General features: G+C 38.7%; 1 protein-coding gene across 1 annotated transcript; it reads right to left on the reverse strand.

The window, feature by feature from the left end:
• Positions 1 to 981: 981 nt before the first annotated feature.
• Positions 982 to 15,996, reverse strand: LOC139730715 (T-box transcription factor T homolog). Its single transcript, XM_071641585.1, has 7 exons — positions 15,794 to 15,996; positions 11,764 to 12,028; positions 10,770 to 10,910; positions 7,379 to 7,440; positions 6,662 to 6,723; positions 5,636 to 5,806; positions 982 to 1,580 (listed from the first exon to the last, which is right to left on the reverse strand). The coding sequence occupies exons 1-7, from the start codon at positions 15,994 to 15,996 to the stop codon at positions 982 to 984; spliced, it is 1,503 nt and encodes a 500-aa protein (XP_071497686.1).
• Between the last annotated feature and the right edge of the window lie 332 nt (positions 15,997 to 16,328).

Here is a 16,328-nt window from a genome sequence, read left to right on the forward strand (position 1 = left end):
GAAGGCTACTGCTGGTTGGACTTACACTATATCGTCACTCTTCGGAGAGTACATTCGCACATACAAAACTAAACAAAAGAACGCAGAGCACATTTTCCCCAACTTAAGTACTGTACAAAGAAACATTTACAACTTAGACTCACACTCATGTTAGAGATGTGAGTAATACTTAAGAACAAACGTGTATGGGACTATGCTTTCTCTTTGAAATATCAGTCATGTTTCCCATTGTAAGTATATGCGTGATAGCCCGCTACCACATGTCTAAATGGTTCAAACTTTGGTTTATACAAATACTAGGCCTACGTATTAAAGTTAAACAAACACATTTGAATGTCATTCAACGTCCGTAGAGTGTTAGCCCAGAAGTTCTCAACCGGAACAAAATTCAAGCCTCTTTAAAAAAACACATCAAACAAACCTAGAAAATGGTAGTATGTTAGACGGGTATCATTAATTATCTGACACTTGCTACTTGGAAAGGATGCAGCAGACTTTGAAAGCGTAGGTAATTTACTAAAAAATCTTAATTCACCTCTAAATCTTTAATTCTATTTATTTTTTCTTTACAGCGAGTCTACAGTTAAGTGTTATATCATAACCAATCTATAGTTTCAACTTAATCTTTGTGCATTAGTTCTGCACATTTATAGTTTTCGGTTTTTACGAAGAAATACATCCAAAGCGAATTAACAAGAAAATAAAATGATTAGATAAGAGATTACACCATTGAACTCAAGTCCAAATTAGCGACGTTTATAAGACGATATCTGAGCAAAATGCATGAATGTTTGAAGAGGCGTGTCCATAAAAACAATTCATTCAACAAGCATTGCTAAATGAATACAAATCCAACTATGTAAAAACTGTAGTCAGCGCCAAACCAAGATTTCTATATCTTAGAGTCATTCAGTACGACAACGCTCACATTATTTATCCATTGTTGTTTCTCTCTGCTTTTTTCTTTCCCTGTTTTTCCTTCTACACAGATGGTGGCGTTAAAGGGTTCCACGAAGAAGCACTTTTGCCAATGAGTTGATGAGAGGAGTTCTGATGATGGTGGGGCGTATTACAGCCACCATAGCCCGTCACATCCAAACCGATAGAGCTGTTTGTAATGTCCGTGGGGAAAGTGTCATGGTAGCCGGCTTGGTGGCATTGCGCCGCGCTGCTGGGCGAGGCGGTCAAGTCGTGTGCGTTGCCTGCGCTAATCGGCGCCGAAATGGGCGCCATGGCGGGATGGCTATCAGCGTTGGACACGGAGGCGGTCGTTATCGCAGCAGACGACATGCACGTAGCAACCGGCACGACGCCGCTCGAGGACGTTGTGGCGTTGTGATGGTGAGCGGCCGGGTGAGCGTTGCGGAAGAGACCAGACGACAAGTGCGATTGCGACGAGCTCACATGCGAGAAACCGCTGGTCGCTGCGGAGCTGGGCCACATACTCCCGTACTGGCTGCCGGCGGGCGACATGCCGTTTGCACCCGAAGTTGCGTTGGCCAAGGTTGACCAGCCATCAGCGGCTAGTAACGACAAACTACTGGAGAGACCGGGCGAGACATCCGTGCCGTATCCCGTACCTATGAGAACAAGCAGTAGAGATTCCATAATTAATTTTGGAACAATAACAATAACAATAACAAAGGCAGTAAAAAGTGTGACACTTTCTCCTGAAGATATCGCAAACATTTTAGTGTCAATTTCATCGAAAATGATAGAAAAATGGGTTAATGGAACACTATGCTTCATTAATTTGGAACACTCACAAAAGAATGGAGAGTTAATCATTCATACAGCCATGAAAAGAATGAGGGAAAAAGATTTATGTCGATAAGTTGCAAAACAAAAATGACATGGTGCAATTAGTACAGAGCTTAAATTCATACTTTTGTAACGGCAGTTGTTACACTTAAAGTTGGTTACCGTTATACAAATTGAAAACACAGCACACACAAAGTAATTGACGAATTAATATTTGGTGGATTTCTGTTAGGAAATTAATCGTTACGAACACGATTAATGTTTCTTCGGTATTTCATCGTAGCACGTTTTGAAGTTGTACAACTTGTTTAAGTGTGAATCTTTAATGAGAAGAATAGTGCACAAAGCCTTCTTTAGATTTAAATCTAATGTGCATTACTGAAGCAGAGCAATCAATGTCTGTAACAATCTACAGCTCAAGAGTGCTGTCGCCAGGGTTACATTATTCTTTATGTTTGCATAATGATCTTATATATACCAAAGCGATATTCTAAACGGAAAGGGCTGGAACCATGTCTCTGCTGATTATGATGAAGACGCTACATGGAATTCGTAGCCTATCAATGTGGTTTTCCGGTCAGCCCAGTTGCGGCCTACGCCTGAACAGTCACAAACTATAATACAGTGAGACACTCGCAGATGGTCTCATTCGCGTGAAGGAAGGCTGAATAATGTTTGCCTTCTTTTCCAATATAAAACGTTTATATACGTAGAGAAAGACCCACGCATTCCCACAAATTTGGAACTTGAAAACATACAGCTCCAAAACTGCGTCGTAAATCCTTTTTATTTGGTCGTGACTCACCCCCATTGGATCTCCGTGGAAGAGATCCCCCTTATATAGTTTGTCTTTTCTTTTCGCGCCCGCGCTTTTGATGTCGTACCGACCCATTGTTTGGTTGACAATGATTTTCGTTTTAATTGACCGGTGTAAAATAAACTTGAAAAGATTACGTCGCGTAATCGGGATTGGATTTTTTTCCTCCTCGCTTTTATTTTCACCTATCTCTTATCAAGAGGAATAGGAGGATAAAACGTATAGGGAGAAGCGACGGACTCGACGCCTTTCACGCGGTGTGGTATATTGAGCGCTGCCTCGAACACCCAAACAGACGACGCGCCGAACTTTTATTTTATTAATTACGGCGGGGAAATCGTGAGATCAAAGGCTGCGGAGTGCGGAACTGCCTTGTTTTGGTCAGGGAACAGTGTCAACACGGCATCCCTTAAATCTATCTTCATTCTGCCGGGCGGAAATCGGGTGCATAATTGCGGCCTCCAGATGGCTTACCTGTCTCTATTTTCTTATCTCCCCCTCCCCCCCCCCCCCAAATATCTCAATGAAATGTGTCAAAGCTGAAAACGATTTAATTGTACGTGCAATGCTTGATGTGAAATACTTCTCCTATCATGCATGGACGTTAAATTAATCGATATGACCCATGTCCGATGATACAATCGTATCGCGAATCCCCGCGTACAAATCAAAACATGCACTGGCTCGGAATGATGTCACCAGTAATACGTCTATAAATGTAGTCCCTATATGGACCGAAAGTTTGACGAAAAATGATTGTAGTCGACGCTTGGTTGCGTACTCTTGCCATTAGCAAGCTGATAAAATGTTACGAGAAGCTGCTTTAACAGACCGCTTTAAAAACACTGACAACCTAATCGTTGCTAAGAGTTTGGTTGGCATGTTTAGGTGTGACAAGACTATAGTTTAAACATGAACGGCGGTACATTACAGGCTTCTGTTCACTATTCTTATTTTTCGCCGAAAAAAAAAATCATTACACCTCTAGAATGGTACGACACGAACAGACACCATACATTCACACAATTGGAAAGAAAAGCAATGTTAGCGGAACGACAACAATGACGCACACCTCATTCTGTTATCTATGAAAGACACTTTAGCCAGCTATACACCACAAACAATCAAAGAAGAAGCTATACACCGCAAACCACTTTCATTGCCTCCAGCCCCATAGCATTCACAGGCGAGAGTTCATCTTAAGTGTATTCTGGTTAATTCCTACTTCGATTGATTGATAATTGGCTTTCCTTTCGGTTTGCTTTCTTTTCAACTATATCATACTGCAAAGAATGAAATCATCAGACAGATAAATAAATCATAATAAATGGCATGTAAATACATAGAGATCAGAAGTATTTACTCTATCGGCTCGAGTATATTTTGCCATGTTATGGCAGTCGTCTAAGAATCTTTTTTTTTTTGGGGGGGAGGGAGCACAATGAGTGTGTGCGTGTGTGTGTGTGTGTGTGTGTCAAAGAGTGTTAAAGCAATATTTTAAAGCAATTTATTTAGACTTGACTCCTTATTTCGCTAATGATGTAGGCATTCGTTCTTATGTTCATCATAAATGTGTCGGCTTTGTAGTTAGCTTTTTTTAAAATGTTTCCAAATATCATTAACGGGCAGAAATATTGATAGATTCCCGACCTCCTTTGTTTCGTTCTCTTCCAGTCAAATGTTAAGTCTGTAAAAAAAAATGTTCCGACTGCAATTGCGTTGATCACATTAAGAATGCTTGTAAAACAGAGAAGGCTGGTACTCATAAATTATGTCCTAATTTAACAGTAAGTGGTACAGAATTAAGAGCAAAAGCAAAGCTGTGCATGTGACAATGACGCCGTAGTTGGACGAATAATCAAATTAAAATGTGTTTTTTCTTATTAAAAAAAAATTGTCATGAAGTTAACCCTATCACTTGAAAAATTGCTCTCTGAATAAATACATTTACCAAAAATTCGTCGAGGTTGCCTGATCTTTTTATGATCCCGCGTTTGCATTCGCTTTGACGTCACTTGTTTACCACCGACACCACCTAAAGATTTTGTATTTCCGCTTCCAGCAAATTTTACGGCGTTAGGTTTACGATACCCTGACGTTGTTGTTTAGCCAAAGTGGTTATACTGTTAGTAAAAAGAAAGAAAGAAAGAAAGAAAGAAAGAAAAAAGTGCAGGCCCCCCGTGCGAGATATTCCCCTAGTCCCACCCGCGAGTGCGCATGTTATTCACCAGGCTTGTAAGTGTTGATCTTTTAATGTTTCCACTCGGGGTATAGAAAGCGGACGGGATCACTCGCTGAGATTCCATTCATGACTAGAGTGAAGCACAATCGTTTGAGTTTTATCCCCCTCTTAATCGTATTCAGCGACTCAGACGACGAACTGACCAACACAATAATAGTGTAGGGTATGCGCTCGTCATTTTGAATGGCGGCAAACCCTTTTACGCAATTTTGATGACAGCCGTATTTGGGGTCTGGTAGCCCACAGCTGCGGAGTGCTTTATATACATCATCAACGGATGGCATATTATAGTGAATATAAAATATCATGTCTGTATGCTCTGTCGTCCAAGCATTGCAGATTTTTGGTAACTTTTGGTAACTTTGGAAGATGAAATGACAATCAATCCGTGTATAACATCTTTGCAAGTGAATGACACCCTAAACAAACACACACACACACACACACACACACACACACACACACACACAAACAGCTGTGAAATGAGAGTTAAAAGAAGACAGTCAGAGATAGTCACCGAGACACACAGAAGCCAAACAAACGGTTAATTCAAGCCAGTGATGGACTTTTTAATATCTTTGTTATTCTAAAGTTGTTCCACGCTATGAAGAAATCACACTCAGCGCAATAAAGTTATAGAAACTATAGTTGAAAGCAAAGCGGAAGGCAAAAAAAAAAATGCATACTGAATATAACGACACCAAACAACAGCGACAACGCAAAAATGGCGACAAAAACATTTTTCAATAAAAAACAGTGCGTTAGTTAAGAAGAATGTGTGTACTAGTATAATATCAAGATCTTTTTGAACATACCAGGTGTGGAGTACTTCTGGTGGTAAGGTGGCGGAGGGTAAGGGGAGGCGCGGTGGCTCCGTAGCCCGCCGTACCGCTCGCAGCCCGCGTGCGACGGAAGACCGAGGGAAGGGGCGAACTGGTGTGGACTCGGACCGAACGCTCCCGAGCTAGGCAGGAACCAACCGCCCACTGTGAGTTGTATCAAGAGCAAGAATTTCGGGAGTAAAGAAGAGGAATTGAACAAACATCTGCAGACTTCTAGTGTAAACGACATAGATTATCAGCCTATGAAGTATTATCTTCAGAATTTATTCGAAAAAGGTCCAGAGGGACCTTCATATCGAAGAATTCGATATGGCGAACGTGTTCATAGAAGGCAATAACATTCAGAATATTTGCAAACGAAACTACCAAAAAGTCGAAGATGAAAACGGATTCGTGAATTTGCTCGCATGATTTCACATTTCAATCACAGGTGAAAGAAGAGAAAGGAACCACCTTCTTATATTTCTTATAACGCTTCCTTATAGTTCGTCTCATTTTTCTTGCCAACCAGTTATTTTACCTCTATGAAATCAAACAAGATCTTCAATTTCTCATCAGCAGGATAAAATCCCATACAGTAGAATTATCATCTACAACAGAAAACTAATGCATGTATCATGAGCATTTTTGTTGTTGTTGTTGTTGTTGTTGTTGTTGTGAAGGCTGGGGTCAATACAAGAACAAATCATCCAGTCTGTACTTGATATAATTTCTCATCACTTGTGGAGTTCGAATCACAACAGGGTATAGAGATTTCTATAACATTTTAACCAGTGTCTGTGGCAGATAAATCAAAGAATTTGGGTCCAAATCCCAACAAAACTCCGAAAACTATTACTAATGACAAAGTGCAGACTAGCATTTGCATGCAATAGCTTGACTTACGCTTGACATCCTAGTCTTAGGATTACCATATGTAATAAATCATCAATTATCAACCAGCAACAGACGATATAAGTCAATAGTACTGCGATTTGGCAGATATCTTGTCATACTCACACTGTGGGTATCGCGATCCCTGTAGATCGTGGCTATCGTCAAACAGATCGTGCCCATCGTTTCTGCGGAAGGACAAAGATCGAATCGATAATTGACATCGAACGATATCTAGGCCATCGTTTCAGCTATTATTGCTGTTGATGCACCATACAGTGTGAGATTACAACTACGATACAGGTAATCAAATTTCCCTAAAGGCTGTCATATAACGTACAATCCGGGCGTACAATGCTTGCATTAGCTGCCTTATGTAGATACGAATACTTATTTTGCAATATCATCAACACCACACCTACGAAATGAAAATAAAAATGCATAAACAAATATCACATTGAGTGAGACAGAGTTAATCTATGGGATGGTCGTGGAGACTTCGTGTAGGAAAACAGGTTTCTTTGAATGTACGTGACAGGAGCTCAAAATAATTATTTATGTTCCTCTCTTTACCACATCGATCCGCCATTGGAAAATCACAAGTTACCGGATCATGTCTTTTAGCAGGTGACAATCAAAGGACATACATGACGAAATGTATAGGTCTAAGTTTAAATTCAGTTTTCATCAAATATCGGCAAAACATTGTCATCTTTAGCAACTACGTATACCAAGTGAATCAACTGCGGTGTGTTATTCTTGTTATAGACATTCATCAGTCAGAAATGAACAAAGTCTGATTTTTCGGAATCATCTTGATAAAATCATGATCACGAAACTCACTTGTCTTTTATGTCGAGGAAAGCCTTGGCGAAAGGATTGTATTTGATTTTCAGCTGAGTGATCTGAAAAGAGAACGAAAGAAGGCATAATAATGATATGATAAGATATATTATGATAATAATTATAATATACAATAAGCACGAGAGAAGCCAAAATATAACCCAAAGCATGACTGACATTTCTTTTCCTTTTCTTTTTCTTTTGGTTGGGATATAGTAGGTACAATGTATACGTGCTCGTATTTTGATGGGCATATTGTACGATCTCCTGGAAATTTCTCTCTTTTTTGTTTCATATCCAGATATTAGAAGAAAAATTCGTCAAATGTCAAGAGACAGAATTTGCACCGCACGCACTATTCAGACAAAGTGTATACACTACATTCTCTCTCTCTCTCTCTCTCTCTTCGTCCCTCTCGATTATTTTCCCTGTGATACAGGACATATTCAATCTCATTAATGTGATTTTCATGAATATCCTTAACTGTCGAAATGATGAATGATTTGCACATCTCTTCGAAAATCATAATTATCCAATTTTTTTCTTTTTTTTTTCTTTTTGGTGTGAACTTCATGCAAAGCTTTTACTGCTCCATTGTTAATCGAACTGTATTAGTTGTCGTTTTGAGTCCCCTTGTATTCATATGGCTCTGTCGACCTTTGTTGTTGTTGTTGTTGCTGGATTTCCAAAGGTTTTTATTCAGCGTATATGATTTCATATTCTTCTCTTATCTGAGACTTTTCATCTTGCATCGTTTTCCCTCTTACCATCTTTTTTTTTTTTTGACAGGCGATGGTGATATTGTTATATTCTTTTATGAGGGGATCCATTGGTTTAGTTTTTCGGAAAGTCAGGTCAATCAAAATTGTCAACGGCACTCTACTGCTTTCCCGTTTGTACGGGGGCTTTCATATTCGAATCTACCGTGTACAACCAACTTCGTTGACATCCTAACCCATCATCCCCTCCTTTTTCCTCCCCTCCTCCCCTCCCCCTTCATTACCCCCCTCCCTCTCTCGACCCAACCACTACAGTATATTGACATCCCAATAAAGAGCTTTCCTTGAATACGCGATTGTCGCCCAAATTCGTCGCATTGTGCACCGATAAATCCACACCAGACATCTAAATGTCCGCCAATAGGGTTGGACCTTTACGCGATTTTAAAGCCTGCCAGAAGATTGAGCGGCACTTTAATTCCGCGTGCTCAGTACAATGGGACTGGAAAATGGAAAAAAGGAAGGATACCAACGAAAGCTGCCATAATCATGCTCCTTAAGGGTATAGGGGCGTTTTATTGTTATTGCACGTCTGTTGTTGTCTGTTATAGGAATCGCTGTGCAACGCTTCCTTTGGCGGGGTTAAAAGAAGATCAAAAGAATGACTGTCTTTTCTTTTTCTTCTATGTCTTTTTTATAGGAGAAAGAAACGATGTTACGGAATGCCTATTTTCGTTATTCAACATAATCTGGACAGAAAAATGAAAGAAGAAAAACAGAGAAGCGCCGAAATCAAACTAGCATTCCATCTGGATCGCCTTGGGTAAGGAGAAACAGAGCGTCAAATGAGAGGTGTATTTCCTAGGACACGTTGTTTATTACGCAGACATTACACATTGATGTATGTGCAGTAAAAGCGTATTAGCTTGCAAAAGCCAACACGGAATACCCAAAATCGATAACCGAGGGCAATGACATTCCCGTACAATAGTGAGTGAGTTGTTACAATGCAGTGGTCGCTAATTACATTCTCTTCTTCTCGTGGTAGTCATATAGAATGGCTTTGGCATAACTCCTCCCCCATGATTCTGTTTTTTTTTCTTCTGTTGAAAGTAGTCGCAGCGTAAACGTGTTCGCGTATTTCATGTTCAATTTATTAGAATCCCTTTCACACAGCACAATATACATTGAATATTCACGAACAACGCTCTCTGTCTTCACACGTTACACTGAATTTATTTTAATGCGTTATCATGCAGTCCGAGAATTAGATTAGAAATTGTCGCTGTAAGTGAGATGAAGAAAGATGGCCAGATTGAACACGAAAAGCCAAATATTATATTCAATGAATCAAATGTTGATTAATTTCTGTCAGGTGGAATAAACAATAAGAGATAGCGTGTGATTGTTATAAGTAAAAGACAACCTCTCATGGCATATACTATCGAGCAGAGTTTTTCAAGTTTTTAAAGAGCATATTGTATTATCTAACGAAGAATCTTTGTCTTAATCTCTCAATTCATTACAGAGGGAATTATATTCGCGAGCAAATTGTTAAGGAAATTATAGACGAGCATATCTGATGTTAATTTGGAAAATAGGAATTGGATGGTTGTTGAAAATATTTCTCTTTTCAAATGTATGTCCTTCTTACAGAAGTGTTTCCCCCTCCTAATAAGCATTATACATTAAAATAATTATATGTTATCAACATTCCAAGACTAAGCGCTGTTCTTGATGAAATTAATGTGTGGTGAAAATGTTCTCAAAGAAGATGATCATTAAAGATCATTTTTAGGATTTCAGAGAGCAAGTCTATCTGAAGCCTTTGCTCAATAAGTGGATTGCGGTGTTTCCACTGTTTGTCCGGTTACCATGGAAACAGAGTGTGTGTTTGAAGAGTTATCTACTTTATGTCATTGATTCACTGATAGTAAGCTCGTTCGTAGTTGGGCGATGACGGCATAAAGTAGCTCCTACTAACATATCGAACTTGGGGTTGACGTTAGTCGGCATATAAAGAGGGATTTTAACAAGAATCTGTTTGGATTAAAGAAGTGTTTATTCAAAATTAGCTACCGTTGATCTTCCCTTGTACAAATGCGTATAATTGAGAGTTTAGTTTTCTTTCTCATTGTAACTAATATGTATATTTCTTCAAGGTGTTATTTCTGTTTTCATATTACGTTAAGTTACACTGCTACGTCGATTCTATCTTTTGTGCTCTAAAACATGTCAAACAAGTTTAGGCTAATTTGGTGACATTAATTATTCGCCCTCTTTAACAAATCTCCCTATCATCGATCGATGGTCATTATTGTTTGAGCTGTACTGAATTTCACGAAGGAACAACGTATTTCAACTTCAATATTTCTCATAAATGTGTTCTAATTAATGCGAAGGCCGCGACAAATACAAGATAAAAATTGTCAATGCGTATTGCGTACATTACATGAACAACAGAACAAGCACGGTTCGGTTAATATTGACTTTGAGGAAAACAACGATTTGCTATCAAGCACATATACAATAAACCGACCAAAAAAACAACAACAATAACACACACACCCATTATAAATAACGGAACGCATAAATGAAACTGGCAACACGTGTGCATATGTTGTGTGTGTGTGTAAAAATAGGAAATGTGAAAATAGACTGGTGTTACTCACATCTTCGTTTTGATACGCTGTGACGGCAATGAAGCGGGTTTCCTGAAATGAATAGCTGCCAACCAGTCTCTGTTTCTCCCTTCCCCCAACACGGATGATGTGAATTCTGGGCTCGTATTTGTGAAGGGAATTCAGCATCACCTATGACGTCATAAAAATAAAGGAAAAATTAATCATTTTGATACTTGCAATCAGTTGAATAAATTCCATGTGGCTCGCAAAAAGAAAGATTAATAAATGTACCACAATGCATATTTACATAATGACAACAATTCTGCAAAAAAATGCATATATATTTTGGGGAGTAAATCAATAAAAACCAAATAAGAAACGAAGATATGAGTTAGTTGAGGATGTAGCATGCGAAGTAGCACGTTTATATAGTTTTATAACTGAATAATTGGAGAGTCTTGAACTATCATATCTGACTTCTTTACTGAGAAAACAAATGTCGGTAAACTTTATGTCATATTTTAAAAGCATAAAGAGGGTATACCAACTAGATGATCTTTAGGTTCCACACAAAAGAAACCAAAAAAAAAAACAACAACAACAACACACACACAAAAAGCAAATGAAAACAAAAATAAACGCAACAACAACAGCAATTTATGAAATAATTTTGTGGCATGCTGATATAGTGTAGAATTATTGCACTTCCACAAATGTTATTCATATTTAAATATTTTCTAAGGGTTATGCAGCTTTCAAGGTTTTAGTGCATATATATATATATATATACATATATATTAAACTAAATATAGCAAATGTACAATATGCACAAAATAAAAACAAGCACAACAACAACAGCAACCCATGCAATAATCTTGTGGCATGTGTTGTGCAGCTTTCCAGATTTTCGTGCATTTTTTTTTAAAGTTGAATATTGCAAGTGCTGATGAACCTCCGAGGAAAATACGACGTATTAAATGAATCTATTGTGAGTGAATCGTTATGCATGATATAATTTCCTGGTGGTTTTTTTTTAACGCACCTGTCCGCTGCCGTTTAGTTTGTTGGAGAGTTTTACTTTGCTGAAGTTGACCGCTTGCTTCATCCAGTGCGCGCCAAAGTTGGGCGAGTCCGGGTGGATGTAGGCGGTGGTCGGAGGGGAGGCGTCGGGCTTACCCCCGGGCACCCAGTCGCCGTTCACATACTTCCAGCGGTGGTCGTCGGCGGCCGAGAAGTCCAGCAGCACCGAGTACATGGCATTCGGGTCGAGGCCGGCGATGCTGATTGAGAGGACGGGGAACATTCGCCTGAGGGAGGTCGCAGGTCGGAAGAGGAGGAGGAGGAGGAGGAGGGGGACAGGGTAGAATGGAGGGGACATGAAAATGATTCTCAATCAAAGAGCGCATTACACAAAAATGATATCCTAAAAGTTTAGCAATCAAACATAAGTTTCTGAATACTCAATTCTAATTGTCTGATAGGCATACTGAGTTACGTTTGATTATCTGACTTATATTTAAGAGCATCTTTTTGTGCAACAGGGCCCTGTTTAATGATATCACTGAGTGTAACTGATATATATAGTATACAGACGATGGCGATATAGATTTCAGAACGCACCAACTCCTGGAAACATGGCGGTTGGACACAAAGCATGCATGGAAGCATTGATATTATTTTTCCTCTCTTGCTTCCTAATTTTTTTATTTTTCTAACGTACCTCAAGATTTTCCAGAACATGCACTATTTGAAAATTAAGTTGTCCAAACTGCTATTGTGCCTGATAATTACGAAAAGCATACACGTGTATAAGTTTTCTGCCTCTTTATCCTGTATCGACGTATATACTCAGTGAACATGTTACGGTAAATGAAATGTTGAATTAATGACCGTCAAGGAGAAACGTTAATTGAATAATTATCCCCTACCTGTTTCGAAGACGCAATGTATTTTACACAGAAAGAGTATTGCGAGTTGAAAAACATTAAGATTGGCGCTGCATTTCTCATGATGCTCGTTATCACATCAGCGCAGTAAGGCAAAAGTTGATTTCAGATTACCTTTGGTCAAAATATACGAATGTGATTTACGATGCATCAATCATTTTTCTATTTCAATGTTGCAAAGTCTGCAGTTGGATCGTTATGTTTGGACTCTCCGGGGGATGGGAGAGGGTAGTATTCCCTGTCAGGTCCGAAAATACCGGAAATGATAATGTCGGGGGAAAAATGATCACAGATATTTAGTTTAAGTTTAAATGAAGATATTTAACATGATTATATGAAGTAGACTTGGAAGATAAGAGGACAGTTTCCGCTAAACTTTATCGTGACAAAATTACTCAGAATAAACAAGTGTTTGAAATCATCTTCAATCTCTATTCGTACAGTACTGCCCCGACGACTTCTTGGAATCAAAGGTTGATTGGTCATGATATAAAACACGTCAATAATTTTGAATCATAGGTTGCAGCGACATGTTTGGTTACTGTGTTCATACTGTCATTGAGAGCTAGATGAAGTTCGTTCGATTGCTTGTTATTTTCTTTCAAAAACAAAACAAAACAAAATCTTGTAGCTGTACAATGAGTCAGATGCAATGAAATGATATCAATTATTCACCACAACCATAACGCTGCCACATATACAAGTATACGTACAATGTAAGACATTGTCATAGAATGGAGTACAAATTTTCTCTTCTTTAATTTTGTAACAATTTTTTGTTTGTTTGTATGTTTGTTTGTTTGATTGTTTAAATGGATGGTGTCTGTGCGGGCGGGGGGGGGGGGGGGGGGAGACCAGAATCTTGTAATCTACTTCAGATCAATCCTCACCTACGCTGAAAGTTGAAGTTAATTTTCCTTTTAAAGCCTACAAGGTAAGTCGACTGATAATCTACTGTTCATCAAACACAATCCTTCGTAAACTTCAGAGGCATAAGGTTGCTATGCATTTTGCTTCTGACAAATGTTTAATTAATTTTATTCAATTCGTATTTCCTACTTTTTAAAAGAATGGCGCGATTCTTAAAAAAAACCCCAAAGTTGAATTACAGTGGCGATGATGACAAAACAAAAAGAATGAAAAGATGCGTAAATTAAAGCATAAAGCAAAAATAAATTTCAGGTAATTAATAGTTTTAATGAAAACTACCAAATATTCCCCTACTGAAGTACATCGCGGGTGCTGAAGGAAAACACTCAGATTGATTGAATACCATCCCTGCTTTAGTTTAATAAGTCTTTCTTTTTCAAACTTTGAACAGAATTCAACCGTGTGCAAACAGTGCTAAGTTAAAAGTATCACACGTGCTAATTTGTCTGTTCTCATTTCGCGCTCGTCTGTAGAAGGAAAGTATAGAGGGATTTGTATATTGTGTGTGCAGACGTACTCCTCGCTCATTCGCTTGCCTTTGGGAGCTCGTAGGTTGGCCGAGGGTGTCAGTTTTCACAACGATGTGTTTAAGTTTTCTTTTTGCTGTTTAATCAGTTGCAAGTGACGGAAACAGGTTGATTTGGATCTGGTGTTGATCTAAGGGAAGACACTATGCATGCAGCGATAACCCCAGCGCGGGGGGTGAACATAAAATTTGATCAGGGAAGACGGTGGTCGAATACATGCTCGACAAACAATGTGTAAAAGGGGAATATAGTGATATTCAGACTTGCCCAAGAATGACTAAAGAAGACGAAAACGATAAATGCTCTACTGTAGCGAGTGTGGAGCGCTTTTCGATTACATTCGTGTTGATCTTGAGCAGATTAGTTTAATTCGCCCAATCCAATCGCTGGAGTTATTACTTTATAACAAATATGATTTGGAAATGAGTAAAAACTGCAAGGTGTTTAAAAACTCTTTTACACTTGTTGTATATAACCATTGTCCAAGTGGGCATGGATTTTTTTAGAAAGTATATCCTTATCAAAAATGAAATTAGAAGAATGACGATAGTCAAATACACATAATAAAATCATATCAATAATCGCTGCGATTAAATTCGATGCACCGATATCTCAAATAAACGCCGGACAGTATTCCATATAACATTAATCGAAAATATATGAAAAAAAAAATTGAGAAGCAAACTATAATAGTGTACTAATCTCAACAATACCATATAAGGTACTTAAGTACCTACAGTCCGACTATATAATGCAACACTTATTCTCTCATTGTTCAATTCCACAAGAGTGAGGGACGCATAAGAGTCATCTGACAATAGTGGAATGTATATGAAGTATTGATGATATATAAAATGACGTTCACAACAAATGAAGCATAGAGTATTAATAAAATGCAAACATTACAATTTAAGCAGAGTGACGCTATGATACGATCCCAGTGCTTTCCGGCATTTTCTATCAGTTTTATTGAAGAGACGACAGCTTCATATTCCCTATATGTCACATGCATGGGCATTTACACTTAAAGCAATAGTTGACAGACTCGAGAAGAAAAATGGAAAGATTTCAGCTTGAAATTCGGTTTTCTGGGCGATTACTCAGAGAAACGTTGACGTTTAAATATCAATTCTTAGATTACATCTGAATAAAAAAAAAGAAGAAGAGACAAATACTGTCGTTATTGCTACAGGCTTAGAGATTTACGCGTTGTGTGACAAGCCTATGCAAACGCTTGTTCAGTCAAGACCAATTATTCTGTTGTTGGAAAATGCAAACCAAGATTGAATGAAACAAATTCAATAACCACAAACACAATACCAACAGACAAACATACAGTCATAGACACACACACACAAACACACACGTTAAAAAGTAGAAAGAAATGATACCCGTCCAATGATATTGCAAAAAATAAGGACTATTACACTATCTCCATCGTCAGCAACAGCAATAGCAACAGGTCTGTCACACGATAATCCTGTCTGCCCATCCATATTAAACCAAATTTCAAAATTAATTTGATATAGGAAGTCCGTCCCGATGCAATGACTATATTTTGACCATCGTGGTGCCTCAAATTGACTCCTTTCTTTGAAGGCTCATTGATCAATTACAAACAAAATGAATCGGAGTTAAGTGAGTAAAATAAAGTAAAGTAAAATCATACCTTCCACTCTTTGTGACTATCATCTCATTGGTAAGCTTGTGGAATTTCTTCCAAAGTTCGGTCTCCTCAAGGCGAACTTTCAACCCCTTTTCGCTGGGGTCCCCCTTCTCGCTCCCTCGGTTCATCTCGGACTGTACGGCGTTTAGCAGGTGCGTGATGTTGTAGTTTGGGGCGCGGAGAGCTTCGGCGCTCATTGCTGGCATAGTGGCGGTGTTGGGTGCGAGTCTCTAGCGGCGATCGCTGCGAAGCTTTTCATACGAAGCGCGCAACGATGAAAATGTGGCTGATCCTGAAATATCTTCAACTGCTCTCAGATGTTCCTGACAAGATCCTTGCTTACAGTTTGAGGAATGTGGCAAAAAATAAGTTTGTCTGGTGGTGCATTTGACAACATTCGATGCGTCCCAAATGTGCCAATTCAATTGAGAGAGAGGATGCAAAAATATACCCTTGAACGTCTAAGTGCTCGCTAGAAGTAAATCGAAAAGTCAAGTATCGTTTAGAAATTGAGGTATTGATCCATAAAGCTCCACCA

This window comes from Diadema antillarum, unplaced genomic scaffold (genome assembly GCF_040938485.1).
Source record: "Diadema antillarum isolate AM-2024a unplaced genomic scaffold, OU_Dant_1.0 scf00000022, whole genome shotgun sequence".
In the NCBI taxonomy this organism is placed as follows: Eukaryota; Metazoa; Echinodermata; class Echinoidea; order Diadematoida; family Diadematidae; genus Diadema; species Diadema antillarum.